Genomic DNA, 15621 nt, shown 5'->3' on the forward strand with positions numbered 1-15621 from the left:
CAGGAGTACAAAATGATAAAAGGCAGAGATTGATTGGAAAGCCAGAGACTTTTCCCCAGGGTGGAGATGGCTAATACAAGAAGGCCTAATTTTGAAGTAAAAGGAGGGAAATACAGAGGGGATATCAGGGGTAAGTGTTTTACGCAGAGAGTGGTGGGTGTGTGAAACGAACTGTCACCAACAGTGCTAGAAGCAGATACATTAGGGAAATTTAACTGATTTTCAGATTAGCACATAGATGAAAGAAAAATGGAGGGCTATGTGGGAAAGAAGGGTTAGACTGGATTTGGTGTAGGTTAAAAAGTTGGCACAACATCGTTGGCTGATAGGCCTGTACTTCTGTTCTCAGTCAGTGGGAACTCAAGCGATGCTGAGCAGTTAATCTGATAGATTTTTATCTTTCTTCCTGACAGATACCTGCTACTGTTGTAAAGGCAATAATTTGTATTTCTAGAAATCCTTTACCACAAAGAGAAATCACCCCATGGTGTTTTGAAGAAATAAAATCAATAAACCATATACATTAAAGTTATGATTTTAAAGACCACTATCTGAGAGATGCGGTGTTAGACATATGCACAGCAGAAATGGATAAACTCCAGTTGCTATTCTTCTGCCCTTGTACTTGAGCTAATATTTACAGGTCTGGTTATAGCAAAAATTATTCTCAAAATATTTTTCTATCTGTTAGAAAATGTGCTTGTTAGAATAGCTGAAGTGTTACTGAGATTCTACTCTCAGGTCCAGGGTAATTTAATTAGCGACAGAAGACAGGCAGTTTTCAATCAGCTTCCTCCCCCTTGATTTTTATTTGTTTTAGAGAATAAAGCACCGATTTGTGTTGGATTGGGAATTCCACAATTATGTCCTAAAGTAAATTTGAGTAATCCTGTTGTTTGATTAATCATGTTTGTTCTTTTAAATGATTTATTATGGGTTATATATAAAAATACATTAATTACATTCGTCATCATGCTACCAACGTGATACATTCACGCCTCGCTTAAACTCAAAGCTAGACCTGCATTTCAGACTCTCGTGTCTTCCTTTGAATTAGTTCAATGTTTTTAAGTTACATAACATTGGTGGCAAGAGAGGGAAAATGCTTGAATTTCATGCATGTTTTGGCCGGATTCAGCAGAGTTAAAAAAATCTCTGGTCAGTGAACTCCACTGTGCCTGGATTTGACTAAAAACAATTGTCTAGAGCCATAATCTTTACCACGGGACCAGGAACTGTTCTCCTGTGTTCACTCGTTTCTGGAACACGCCATTATAGCTAAGGCAATGGAACTGTCAAGACTACTCTGGACTTGAACATGTCTTCCCCCAAACCTTGCACTTTGCATTTGTAATCCTGAAGGAGGTGGTAGTGCCCACTTCAAGGTACAAGTGAGCTCCTTGCCAACTGCTGTCATTCTGCCATTCAGCCTCCTTCCAAAAACCTGGGCTTCTGGTTGGTACATTTGACCAGGGCTGTGATGCTGGGTGCTGCCAACTGAAGTGGTATGAGGAACCTGTAGAGATTTCGAAAGTTCAGTGAAAATAGAGCATTCAGAAGAGTTAGATCGTTACCTAATCATAGCTCTTAGTAGCAGCAAACCCCAAGGGTCACTTCCTTTTCAATGAAACATGGTCAACAAACCTCCAGAGAGCATGACACTATAAGAAAGCAATGATATACATACAGCTGTTGGCTGTTCCCATTGGATATGGGCTGTAGCTGCCCGGTCTCCATGACTTGGCTTTATAGCTCTTCCTGCACTTTCCACAATCTTGGCCTGTCGTGTTGTGATCACATTCGCACATCAAACTCCCCTCCTTGAAGTGGCAGCTGTTTGCGTGCATGTTGCATTTACATCTGGAACAAGAAGGAGCGAGTGTAACAGGTCAGTGATAACTACCACAGGTGTAGTAGGGTTAATGGCAGGATTCTTAGCAGTGAGGAGGAGCAGAGGGATTTGGGGTTGACAGCTGTAGATCCCTCAAAGTTGCGGCGCAAAGTGGTTAAGAAGGCATATGGTGTGTTTGCCTTCATTAGTTGGGGGATTGAGTTTAAAACCTGCGATGTAATATTGCAAATTTTTTTTAAAAACTCTGGTTAGACCACACTTGGTATATTGTGTTCAGTTCTGGTCGCCTCATTATAGTCAGGATGTGGAAGCTTTAGAGAGGATGCAGAGGAGATTTACCAGGGTGCTGCCTCGATTAGAAAGCATGTCTCATGAGGATAGGTTGAGCAAGTTAGGGATTTTCTCTTTGGTGCGAAGGATTATGAGAAGAGACAAGATGATAAGTGGCGTAGAGTGTGGGCAGCCAGAGCCCCAGGGCAGAAAGAAATGGCGTAATTGTAAGGTGATTGGAGGAAAGTATAGCCAGGATGTCAGAGGTAGTTTTTTAGAAGATAGCGGTGGGTGCACGTAACTCGCTGCCAAGGAGTGGTGGTAGAGACAGATTCATTAAGGATTTTAAAGAGACTCATAGGTAAGCAGATGGATGAAAGGGAAATGGAGGGCTATGTGGGAGGAAAGGATTAGATTGATCTTGGAGTAGATGAAAAGGTCAACACAACATCATGGACTGTAGAGCCTGTACTGTTCTATCTTCGATCAGTATATCTGGTTCTGTTGGGGACTTGGTTACTATACTGCCAGCATGGAACTGATAGGAAATGAGAAAGGCCACGACTGCTTAGCGCTGTGTGCCTTGAGAACTCCATGTGTAGCTCCAATTAAAAGAAAAGCATCTGCCATCCATGATTCACGGCCACCTGCCAATTCCCAGAATTAAAATACCAGCTGCACTGATAAAACCTGGTATTCATCAACCTCGGAATGATGTGCAATTACTTAAGGGGTAATTTAAACAGGACTTTGTACAGACCTCTCCCCAGCCTCTTTTTAGTGAGCTGCCTTCACCACAGGGAGAATTAACCTTTCAGCAAAAATGAGGAGGCTGAAATTAGAATGGAGAATTTTGGAGCACTACCGCATGTGCGGAGAGAGAACTAGAATCCACGATTCATTGCAGTGAATCAGGACAATCATTATTCTGCTGAAAGGATGAAGGGTCTCAACCCGAAACGTTGACTCTTTTTCCCTCTCCATAGATGCTGCCTGGCCTGCTTTGTTCCTTCAGCATCTTGTGAGTGTTACTCAAGGTTCTCAGCATCTGCAGAAACCCCTGTGTTTATTATCCACCTGAAATGTAAAGTTTGTTACTCTCCTCACAGATGCTGCCTGACCTGCTGAGCATCCCCAGAATTCTCTGTTTATATTTTTGATTTCCAGTAACTGCACTTTTTTTTTTGCTTTTTGAAAGTGGAAGGTTTTTGCCCATTCAGCAACAGTTTTAAAAGATTTGGTCTAAGTTCTCTGTAGCTTAAATTGGGCACAAATCCCATTATGTTAAAATTAAACGCCAATATTTTTAGTTAAAAAAAGATAGGGTTTACATCTGTGTTTCACTTTCATCTGTGTGGGACAGGCTAAAATGCCTCACAGCTAATGAAACATCTTTAAAAGTTTTATAATTAAAGCCCAAGGAAACTTTTAAATTGAAGCTATAATCTCCATCCACACCCATAGAGCCATAGAGCACTACAGCACAGAAACAGGCCATTCAGTTCATCTAGTCCATGATGAACTATAATTCTGCCTAGTCCTATCAAATTGCACCTGGACTGTAACCCTCCATACCCTCCATGAACTTAATCAAATTTCTCTTAAACACTGAAGTCAAACCTACATCCATCACTTCTGCTACCAGTTCATTCCACACTCTCACCACCCTCTGAGTGAAGAAGTTCTCCCTCAAGTTCCTCTTAAACACTTCACCTTTCACCCTTAACCTATGAACTTTAGTTCTAGTCTCATCCAACCTCAGTGGAAAAAGCCTGCTTGTATTTACCCTATCTATACCGTTATAATTTTGTATACCTCTACCAAATCTCACCTCATTCTATGCTCCAGTAAATAAAGTCCTAGTCTATTCAACCTTACACCAAAACTCAGGTCCTCAAGTCTTGGCTACATACTTGGAAATTTTCCCTGTACTCTTTCAATCTTATTGATTGGTAGGTAGGTAGGTAACCAGAAATGCTCACCATACTCCAAATTAGGCCTCGCCAACATCTTATACAACCTCAATCTAACATCCTAAATGTACAGACACACCACTTCTCAAAGGTAATGACTCTAAGTTTCTTTTAGTTGTATACATTTTGACATGTTGAAGCTATTTGGGGTGAAATAGCCAAATAAACTGTAAGGTTCTGTAAAAGAATTACCCTGGCAACAAGGGAGAATTGGTAACTCAAACCTGGCCCGTTCTATCATTTCTTTCATAATTTCAGGGCATCCCAAAGCATATCACTGTCAGACAATGTACAATGGCAAAGAGACTATGTTGGACATCTTCAAAACATTAATTGGCCACTAACTAGAGTATCAGCACTTGGAGAGGTCTTGGAAAGCAGGCAGATGAGTTTAATCAGCATTGTCTCACTGTCAATGGACGTCAGTTATGTGGGTTGACAGGAGAAGCTTGACTATCCGCTTTACTCGTAGAAAGGCGAAGGGCGAAGGGTAAAGATAAGATGAAGAAAAAGAAACCATTTTCCTAATGGAAGGGTCAAGGATGTAAACTGAAAGTATCTGGCAATAAAAGGAGCAAGTGAGCAGGAAGTGTGGTGAATGCCTCCTCTTTAAAGGAATAAAGTCAGTAAGTATTTGGAGCTTTCTGGGGATGGAACCACTGACTGTCTCATTGGATTGGCATTATGAAAAACCAGTGGGCTGTATAGACTCCAGTTTTCTGAGATACTTAGGGACCCTATTTTGGATGAAAATGAAATGTAGAGTTCAGATAAAGAACAATGAGAAGGTGGGGATGATTGGACTGTGACAGAGATAAAACATGGGGGAACACTTAATATCACACATTCCCTACTTGTTTTCATATAATATATACATATTATATTGAAACACTTCCTATGGACACATTCACAGTGCAAGTTATCTACACAAACAGGTCACAAATGTTTACACCTTCATTTCTCTAATTTACACAGCTAAATTGTGGGACCTCTCAGCATCGCTGAAATGAGAGGACTCTGAAGCCAAGTATAATGTGTAACGTGAAAAACTGACATATCTGTGCTGTATTGGGAGGAAAGCAATGGCTCTAGTGTTAAATGTGTAGTCTGGAGAAACTTTGACTCACCCATGCCTTAATGTCAGGGTTGAGCCTGGCAATGCAAAGGTGGTCTTGGGGGCATTCGAAGTGACAGAAATGCAGACTTAGGTGTTGTTAGTAACCTCATTGAGACTGATCTTTGTAACTACTGATGATCTCACCAGGGGATGCTTGGAGGAGGGACAATGGGCTAAGGCATGATATTTGGAAACCCTAGCAGAGGAAACTCCCTACATCCCTCACTCTCTGGGAAGACTTTTCCGCAGCCCCTAGTGGTTTTATAAGGATAGCTTAGGAAACAATGACACAATAAGAGGACAATAAGACATAGAAGTAGAATTAGGCCTCTCAGCCAATTGCTCCACCATTCCATCATGATGTATTATCTCTCTCAACCCCATTTTCCTGCCATCTCTCCATAACCTTTGACACCCTTACTAATCAAGAACCCATCAATCTTCACTTTAATGACTTGGCCTCCACAGCTGTCAGTGGCAATGAATTCCACAGATTCATCACCCTCTGGCTAAAGATATTCCTCCTCATCTCTGTTTTTGTCAGGCTTGCAGAGGTAGGTAGAGTCTCCACCCAGCTAAAAGGAATCACCTCCATTCATTTCCAACTCATCACTTGCAGCCAATTTAAACCCATCTCTGATCCACAATCCTTGTTCACCCATTTGAACCAGCTTCAGCCAGCTGCTCCTAGCCTTCAGTTACCTTGTTGTCATGTCATGTCATGTGTGTCCATTCTCTCTTGATTTGTGGCCTCTCCTGGCTTGTTATTTTGCAGTTTATTATTGAAGTGATTGCTCACTGCTAAATTGTCTCTGCTGCTCTGTGTTTGGGTCAAGCTTCCTCTACATTTCCTGACAGGATGGGTGAGACAACGATTGACTCAGCAGGGTTTGCTGGCCTAATGGAAGTAGTACACTGACATGAGCACACAGTCCAGAAGCAGAAGGAGGCCGCAGACTATCTGCTCACCACTCTCAATGAATTCTCCACCTCGATACAGCAACCCTGCACCAGTCAACCTCCTCCCTAGGAGCCCCGGATTCCAGAGCCCAGGCACTTCCATGGATCTCCAACTGGATACCACAACTTCCCATCCCAGTGTGTCTTGCGCATCGAGCTGCAGCCATCTCTGCATTCGATGGACTGAGCCAAGATTGCTGTCACCGTCTTTCTCTTGACTGGGTGAACTCTGATCTGGACTGCTGCTGACTGGGGCAATAGCAACGCCAAAAAAAAAAAGAGGAATTCACCAGCGAGATGTGCCGTGTTTTTGACCATCCAGGAAGTGGAAGGAAGGCAGTGGATCAGATACTTCACCTGTGTCAAGGTTCATGCTCGACGCTGGATTACACCGTGGAATTCAGGACCCTTGTGGTGGAATGCGGCTGCAACGTGGAAGCGCTGCTGATCCAGTACCATCACAGCTTCGCGGAGCGCTTCAGTGCAGAGTGCGGAGTGCCGTCGACCCTTGAGGTGCCCAATGACCTTGAAAACCTTATCGCTCTGGCCCTTCATGTTGACAAGCATTTTATGGCCCCCAGATCACGAGTCAAAATCCCAGTTCCATTCCCAGAACCATTTCAGGCTGCAGGACCCTCATCAGTAATGCCTCCAGAACTCACGCAGTTAGGGAGAGCTCCTTTAACCAACTCCCCCCATCCCAAGAAATGAGTGTCGGTTGAGAAACCACTTGTGCACTTACTGCAGGTCCACCAATTACCCGCTGTACCCAGGAAAACAGCACCACCTCCTCCTCCCAGGAACCAACCTTCCCTAAGGTTATCTGTTCTCCCTCTCCCCTCCTCAGACCCAAGCCATTAATGGCTACATTGATGAAACGCTGCAGCACTGTTCGTTCAACCATCTCAGACCCCAGCCAGCACAGGATTCTTTTTTGTCAGAAGAAAGATGGGGTTCTTCGCCTCTGCATCAACTACCATGGACTCAACAAAATCACCATTAAGAATAGCTACTCCCTCCTCTAGATAGACTGCGCATTTGAAACACTCTGCAGGGCCCCAGATCTTCACCAAAATGGATCTACAACCTGACCCACCTCTGCCAGGGGGATGAGTGGAAGATGGTGTTCGTAAAGGACCCCCAATACCACATCTATCAGGTCCGTTCAGTTCTTCATTGTCTCATATGGGAAAGTGAGGAGGTGATAGATAGGAGCTACAGGGAGGTAGTCACCCCTAAGTTGTAAGAGGCAGAAAAATAGGTGACTGCCCAGGAGTGGGATGGGAAATGGGCCATTCCTATAGCCGTTCCCCTCAATGAGAAGTATACCATTGAGGGGATGACCTATGGGGAGGTGGCGGGGAGCCACACCAACCAGGTCTCTGGCACTGTGGCTCAGAAGGGAAGAAGACTGTAGCAGTGATAGGAGATTCCACAGTTAGAGGAGTAGACACGAGATTCTGTGGACGCAATAGAGACATCCCAGATGCTGGGGTCAGAGGGTTCAGAGGAGGTTCACGAGGATCATTCCAGGAATGGAAGGTTTATTGTACGAGGAGAATTAGATGGCTCTGGGCCTTTACTCACTGGAATTTAGAAGAATGAGGGGGAAATCTCACTGAAACTTATCGAATGTTGAAAGGCTTATATAGAGTGGATGTGGAGAGGATGTTTCCTATGGTGGGGAAGTCACCATGGTGGGGATGCTTCCTATGGAGGAAACAGACTCAAAATAGAGGGACGTCCATTTAGAACGGAGATGGCTGTGGAGGCCAGGACACATTTAAAGCGGAGGTCGATAGGTTCTTGATTAGTCAGGGCATGAAAGGTTACAGGGAGAAGGCAGGAGAATTGGGTTGAGAGTGAAATAGATCAGCGATGATGGAATGGCAGAGCAGACTCGGTGCACCGTATAGCCTTATTCTGCTTCTATGTCTTATGGTCTGCTCAAAAACCAAACATTCTGTAAGTCAGGGAAATGCCATTTCCAGATCCTAGTCATTTACTTCCTGGGTTAAGTCCTTTCACCCCAAGGCATAACCATGGACCCAGAGAAGGTGCACACTGTCATTTCATGGGCCCATCAAACAGCTACAGCACTTCTTGGACTTCTCCAACTTCTATCGCTATTTCACAGAAACCACAGCCAAATTGCTACTCCTCACCTCTCTCACCGAGCCACCTACCTAACAGGTAACCCGGCCTGCTGCCGTGGACTATGCTTTAGAGGAGGCTGAGGGACACTTCACCACCGCTCCCATCCTCCACTATCCAAACCCCTCTGGATCTTCTGTGGTAGGGTCGTATACATCTGACATGGGCGCCGGAGCCCTCCTTTCCCAGCGAGGGCCGGTTGGGACAACGCACCCTTGTGCCTTCTCCTCACGCCACGTTCAATCTACATAGCACCGTTATGGAGTAGGAGAAAGGGGAGCTACCTGCCATTAAATAGGTCTTGAAAGAATGGTAACATTGGCTGATGGGGAGCACCAAGATGTTCCTGATCTCTACTGACCACCAGAACCTCGTCCATACAACGGACCCACCAACTCAACCCGTGTCAGGCTTGGTGAGTCTTCTTCTTCAGCCAGTTCAATTTCTCCATCTTCTACCGACCCAGCTCCAAGAACAATAAGGTGGTTGCCCTGTCATGACAGTTCGATGTGGCTAAAACAGGGATTGACCCTCAGCCCATCAATCCACTCTAGCAGGTCCTCGCCCCGATCATCTGGGATCTTGAAAACCATATCCGCCAGGTGCTACAGCATGTGTCTGCTCCGGATGACACTCCTGACAATGGCACGTACATTCCAGCGACTCTGCACTTTGAAACACTCCAGTGGCCCCACACCTCACCCCCTCCGGCCATCCAGGCATATGACAGGCTCTGGATTTTCTGCGACACCTGTTCTCGTGGCCCACCTTGATTGCGGATATGTCAGTTCATCACTGCCTGCTCTCAATGTGCCCAGTTTAATTCCTTCAACCAGCTGCCCTCTGGGCTCTTGCATCCCCTGCTGTCCCTAGACGCCCATGTCTCACATCACCATGGATTTTATCGTGGGTTTGTCACTTCCCAATGGGGCCACAGTGATCATGACAGTGTGGACCAGTTCTCCACCAGTGACAGTGGCAGCCCACTTCATTGCCCTCCCCAAACCTCTGTTAGCTACTGAGACGGTGAACCTGCTTCTCTAACATGTGATCCGCCTCCACGGTTCCCTCAGGACACTGCGTCAAACCAGGGCTCACAATCCTTTTCCCGATTCTGGTGAGCCTTCTGCTCTCTTCTCCACATCTCCGTGAGTTTGTCCTCTGGCTCTATCATGCGCAGACCGACGGTCAGTCAGAAAGGGCCAATCAGCAGGGGGAGAAGTTTCCCTGATGCTTCACGACCTCTAACCCTCAAACTCAAACTCACAAAAAGATGTGGTTTGAGATGATCAAGTTCCTAGTTTTAAGAGTTCTTTGTCTGCATGTTTGTCAACAGGTATGTAATGTAAAATCACACCAGGACCTCTGAATTAGTTTATCTTTTTATTGGACAATAACTTTCAGGAGGAGAGAGTGTGAACCAAGTTTCCTAGCATCCATTTCCAGCAGCTAACGATCCACATGGAGTAAGCAGTTAGAGAGTTACCCTCAGGATCCGTCCAGATTGTTTGGAGGAGTTTCCATCCTTCAGAATATTAAATGTCTCTGTTCAGGTTGCTCAGGGAATGGGTATGTGAATCATTTATAGCATACACAACTCTCGCTGTTATTACACCAAGAAAGCTAATAAACCAGCAAGTTTGGGAAGGAGGGAAGGAGCTAAAGTGCCATATGTGCTTGGCAGCCAAATCTAAGAGAATTTAATTTACTCATTTACACATTGAATTGCTGTAGTTCGTTGGAATTCTGCAGGAATTGGCCTGTTGTATTTTTCCTGCCTCTCTGTACATCTGACTTAAACTATTTTCATTACACTCAATGCCCATTTGGAAACCAATCTTCCAATGGGCGTTTGTACAATTTCTTCTGTTCTCTTCCTGTGTCCTTTCCATAATAATTTTAGCCTACAGTAATGTGCAAATACAAAAAGACAAGTAAAATCAGCAGATGTAGTTTTCATTTAATTTACTTTGCTAAAACACAATAATTTTGAACACTTGCACTACAGTTGTTTACATTTGATTTACTAATGGTTTTAGCAAATGGGCCAACATGTGGACTGAAACTTGGAGATGAACTCCATGGGTTGCAGTCAAGCCGGTTTGTAGCAGGAATTCTACGGTTATTCTCAGAATCCCTTGATGTATACTAGTGGACCATTGCCGGAAACTGGGTGAGCATGAGAAGCCGTTCATGGTGCGCCAGAACACCAACACCCCATCTTCAGACTCACTGGTATAAAAATGACCCAGAGGCTGCACTTCCAAAGGGTGGCCTGCACACATGAGATCATCCAGCACAGGTTGGAGCCAAGAATGGGAAAAGCAGAAATCAGTTCACTGATCTGAACAATCTTCATCTCCAGCAGATGCAAAGTTCTCTTAATTGTAAAGTGCGCATCTGGTACAGTAATATTTCCAATTAGGCAAAACTGCCTCACAGACACCAAATTAGTTTACACATTGTGTAAACAGATTGTTCTTTTCAAGTTCTTTTTATGGAAACATGTCTCACAAGATATTCAAATTCAGCACCTGAGCCACACTTGCTTCCTATTTTCATCAGCCAACCGTATTTCCATCCGCACAATTAGAGCGATGCCATTTGGCATCTCCTGGGAGTGTTGGGTCTTTTGAATCAAGATGCCATCTGTTGTCTTTATGATCAATCTCTGTAGCCAGTGTGTGTTGCAGTGGTGACTGTTCGGGTTGCTGAGACTCTACCTGGAGAATGGTCACTTGCTTTGGGGCCACGAGTGGGTTTCTGCTGGGCGATAGCCTGGGTGAAAGAAGGTGGGGCTCCTGGCAGGAGAGGAACACAATACCCTTTTGATTTCCCATTAAAATCCCTACTTTTACCAAGCTAATTCTCATGTCAGAGTCATAGAGCACTATAGCACAGAAACAGGCTCTTTGGCCCATCTAGTCCAGGATGACAATTATTCTGCAATAGTTCATCGACCGGCCCTCCATACCCTTCCCATCCATGTAGTTATCCAAATTTCTCTTAAATATTGCAATTGTACCTGCATCCACCACTTCTACTTCGTTCCATATAGCTCCCCCTCAGTTTCCCTTAAATATTTCACCTTTCACCCTTAACCTATGACTTCTAGTTCCAGCCTATCCCAAACTCAGTGGAAAAAGCCTGCTTGCATTTACCCTATCTATACCCCTCATAGTTTTGTATACCACTATCAAACCTGCCAGCATTTGACATTGCGGTGTTTGCCGTGCTTAGCGATCAGCTTGCAGACATTTCATCACCAGTCGAGGAGTCATGCTCAGTGCGCAGTTGTTGGTGTTTCTCTCTGGGAGTGCACTTAAATAGGACCCCGTTTGCTTGCCTCAAGTGGGTTGCCAAGCTCGGTGCACACAGCAACATCAACGCCTCAACTCGAGGCACCAATATTCACCACCATCCTCCCTACACTTTCCTACACTCCAGGGAATAAAGTCCTAATCTATTCAACCTTTCCCTATAATTCAGCAACTCAAGTCCTGGCAACCTCCTTGTAAAGTTTCTCTGTACTCTTTCAATCGTATTGATATCTTTCCTGTAGCAGATGTCTCTAGCCCGTAAGTAAATAAATGACAAGCATCCACACCCATATAAAGTCTGGTCTTCATTCAGAGTGGAAGACCCTTGGATATAGATTACTGGCTACAGTTTCCCATTCATATCTCCAGAATGGAGAGAGTCATCACAGGCCTTCAGCTCTGCAAGGCATCTACTGTCTTCTAGCATCTGATAGGCCATACATCTATTCACACTAGACCTATCAGTGAAGAAGACCAGGTAGTTTATGGTGACACACTGCCCAATTAACCTACTAATCTGTTAATCTGTACTTCTTTGGAATGTGGGAGGAAACTGGAGCACCCAGAGGAAACCCACGTGGTCAGGAGTAGAACGTAAAAAAAATCTCACAGGCAGTAGTGGAATTGATACCGGGCCACTGGTGCTGTAATAGTGTTAGCTAACCGTTATACTACCATGCTGGAGCTAGCACGTAGGTTTGTGGTTGTAATGACAATGAGACAATCAGAGTTCACTACTTGTAAAATCCTGGCCAGTCGCCTTTGAAGCATAGATTACGTATGTAAATCCTTTAATGGTGATCAAACCTGCAATCTTCAGACTCCCTACTAATAATGTAACAAAATGTCCCAGGGTTTAGTGCAGTTATACGTTGTGCCTCCAATTTTATTCAGCATGCAGTTGATTTCTGGCCATTTAACTTAACCTCCGATAGATCCATATTGCCAAAGGTGATTAAACCCACAGGTTACATTCTTATAGAATCTGAAGATTGCCAACTCTGAATGGCAACAAAAAACAATGGTATAGATCGTATCATGCATAGAACACACAAAATGTTGGAGGAACTCAGCAGGTCAGGCATCTATGGAAAGGAAGAAAGATTCGATGTTTTGTGCCAAAACACTTCATCGGCACTAATGAGGGGTCTCGGCCCACAACATTGACACTTTATTCCTTTCCATGGACGCTGCCTGGCCTGCTGACTTCTTCTAGCAATTTGTGTGTGTTACTCTGGATTTCCAACATCTGCAGAACCTCTTGTGTCCATGTTTGAAATGAAGGTTGTATCACAAGAAGTAACTCTGGGTCACCACGGTCTTTGTGGGAAAGTTCTATTTTGAGCACCATTTGTGGAAGATTAATTTAAAGCCAATGCTCGTCAATTGTCTTTATACATAGGCTAACAAATATTTGGATTAAACTACTGGATAATGTAATAGAATCATTTTAGAGGTTATCAATGTAGAGCCATTGCTGCTGAATTTAATGGAAGAAAAGACACAAATGGCCTCAAAAGGTCTTTTTTTGTTTTAATTCTGTTTAAAACAAGCCTTGGCTAATAGTGCACCAAAACTTAATTAAGGAGAACCAATGTGCTGTCACAGTAAAACATTTGTCTCTTTGCTCTTTTTATGCCGAGTCTATTAGTGTTCTCTGAGGCTCCAATTACATGAATATGAGTTATTAATTGATCGGGGTGGGGGGGGCATACGACATGGCATAGAGAGGGAGGTCTCCAAGTACAGGAAATAATGCAGTCCATCCCACGTTATTTTCTATTTATAGTGCCAATGAGTCAATGCACAGCTCTGATACCATTCATGGCTGCTGTCCCCTGCAGTACCAAACACTACAGTTCAGGAAAAGCCACTCAGAATGTATCCATCATATTGATTCTATTCTTTCACTGAAGGAGATATTGGTGTTGGTGGAGCCAATGCATTTCATCCTTAGATGCGACAGAAATTTATAGATTAATAATATTTTTATGTACTGCTCCAGTCTCTAATCACAAGTCTAATGGAACTGCTCTTCCAGCAACATCCAGACTCTTGGACTTCAAATCAAGTCGTTCGTTTGTGCTCTGAAGTATGTGTTGTATATGTGTGTGTTTTTAGAGATATTTCTTGGGACCGGAGCATTACTGGCAAGGCCACTATGTATTGTTTATCTCTAATTGCTCTCAAGAAGAAGTGAAAAGCTAATTTTATTATTATTTATTGAGATACAATGCAGAATCGGTCCTTCAAGTCCAGCAATCTCCCTTTTTCTTTTGCGAAGACTACAAATCAAAAGCGATCGTACACTTGTATTTTAAAAAAACACAAACGCAGCAGCATAGATTCCCCCGCCCCCCCCCCCCCCCTCTCTCTCCCTGAGCAGCAGGATGCGAGCAACCACCATTTTTCGCAGTCTCCCTATTTAATCCTAGACTAATCACGGGACAACTTACAATGGCCAATTGACCTACCAACGTACATCTTTAGACAGTGGAAGGAAATCAGGGCACCCGGAGGTAACCCACGTGGTCGTGGGGATAACGTATAAGCTCCTTACTGGCAGTGGTGGGAATTGAACCCAGGTCGCTGGTACTGTAAAGTGTTACACTAACCACTCTGCCCATAAAAGACTAGTGTACAGTGCGGCCCCTTTGGTCCACAACATGTGCAAACTCTCTTGAACCATTGCAGAGCATTATGAAGTAGAGTGTCCCAGAACTTTAAGCCAGCAATGACAAAGAAACAGCACTGTATTTCCACAGTAGAATGGTGTGTGACTTGGCATCAATGGTGTTCAATGGTAAATCAGGACCCACAGTGTGCTTTCTTCCCCCACTAGAACCATAGAACCATAGAACATTACAGCACAGAAACAGGCCTTTTGGCCCTTCTTGGCTGTGCCAAACTATTTTTCTGCCTAGTCCCACTGACCTGCGCCTGGCCCATATCCCTCCAAACACCTCTCATCCATGTACCTGTCCAAGTTTTTCTTAAATGTTAAAAGTGAGCCCGCATTTACCACTTCATCTGGCAGCTCATTCCACACTCCCACCACTCTCTGTGTGAAGAAGCCCCCCCCCCCAATGTTCCCTTTAAACTTTTCCCCCTTCACCCTTAACCCATGTCCTCTGGTTTTTTTCTCCTCTAGCCTCAGTGGAAAAAGCCTGCTTGCATTCGCTATATCTATACCCATCAAAATTTTATATACCTCTATCAAGTCTCCCCTTATTCTTCTACGCTCCAGGGAATAAAGTCCTAACCTATTCAACGTTTCTCTGTAACCAAATTTCTCAAGTCCCGTCAACATCCTTGTAAACCTTCTCTGCACTCTTTCAACCTTATTAATATCCTTCCTGTAATTTGGTGACCAAAACTGCACACAATACTCCAAATTCGGCCTCATCAATGCCTTATACAACCTCACCATAACATTCCAACTCTTATACTCAATACTTTGATTTATAAAGGCCAATGTACCAAAAGCTCCCTTTACTACCCTCTCTACCTGTGACACCACTTTTAGGGAATTTTGTATCTGTATTCCTAGATCCCTCTGTTCTCCTGCACTCCTCAGTGCCCTACCATTTACCTTGTATGTTCTACCTTGTACATACTGAGAGAAACAAAAGTCCCACTGCACTAAGTTCAGCTCCTTTTTTTAAATCATATTTTTCCTGATCTTTTAGCCTTAGCTTTATTTGTTTGTCATATATACATCAAAATATACAGTTATATGCATTGCTTTGCATCAAATCAGATCAGTGAGGATTGTGCTGGCCTGCCCAAAAGAGGCACCACGCTTCCAGCACCAACATAGCAAGCCCATAACTTACTAAACCTAATCGTAAGTCTCTGGAATGTGGGGAAAAAACTGGAGCACAAAGAGGAAACCCACATAGTGACGGTGAGAGCATACAAAATCCTTTGAGACAGCAGCAGGAATTGAACCCGAATCTTTCAGCCAGTGCTGTA

General features: G+C 44.0%; 1 protein-coding gene across 4 annotated transcripts in view; it reads right to left on the reverse strand.

Annotated features, from left to right (window-relative positions):
• LOC140731224 (netrin-G2-like) overlaps positions 1 to 15621 on the reverse strand; it is a 131052-nt gene that overhangs the window by 32818 nt on the left and 82613 nt on the right. For all 4 annotated transcript variants that reach the window (XM_073052713.1, XM_073052714.1, XM_073052712.1 and 1 more), the window contains exon 4: positions 1688 to 1860. In XM_073052713.1, the coding sequence (XP_072908814.1) occupies positions 1688 to 1860 (173 nt within the window). The remainder of the gene's footprint in view (positions 1 to 1687; positions 1861 to 15621) is intronic.

This window comes from Hemitrygon akajei, chromosome 7 (assembly GCF_048418815.1).
Source record: "Hemitrygon akajei chromosome 7, sHemAka1.3, whole genome shotgun sequence".
Classification (NCBI taxonomy): domain Eukaryota; kingdom Metazoa; phylum Chordata; class Chondrichthyes; order Myliobatiformes; family Dasyatidae; genus Hemitrygon; species Hemitrygon akajei.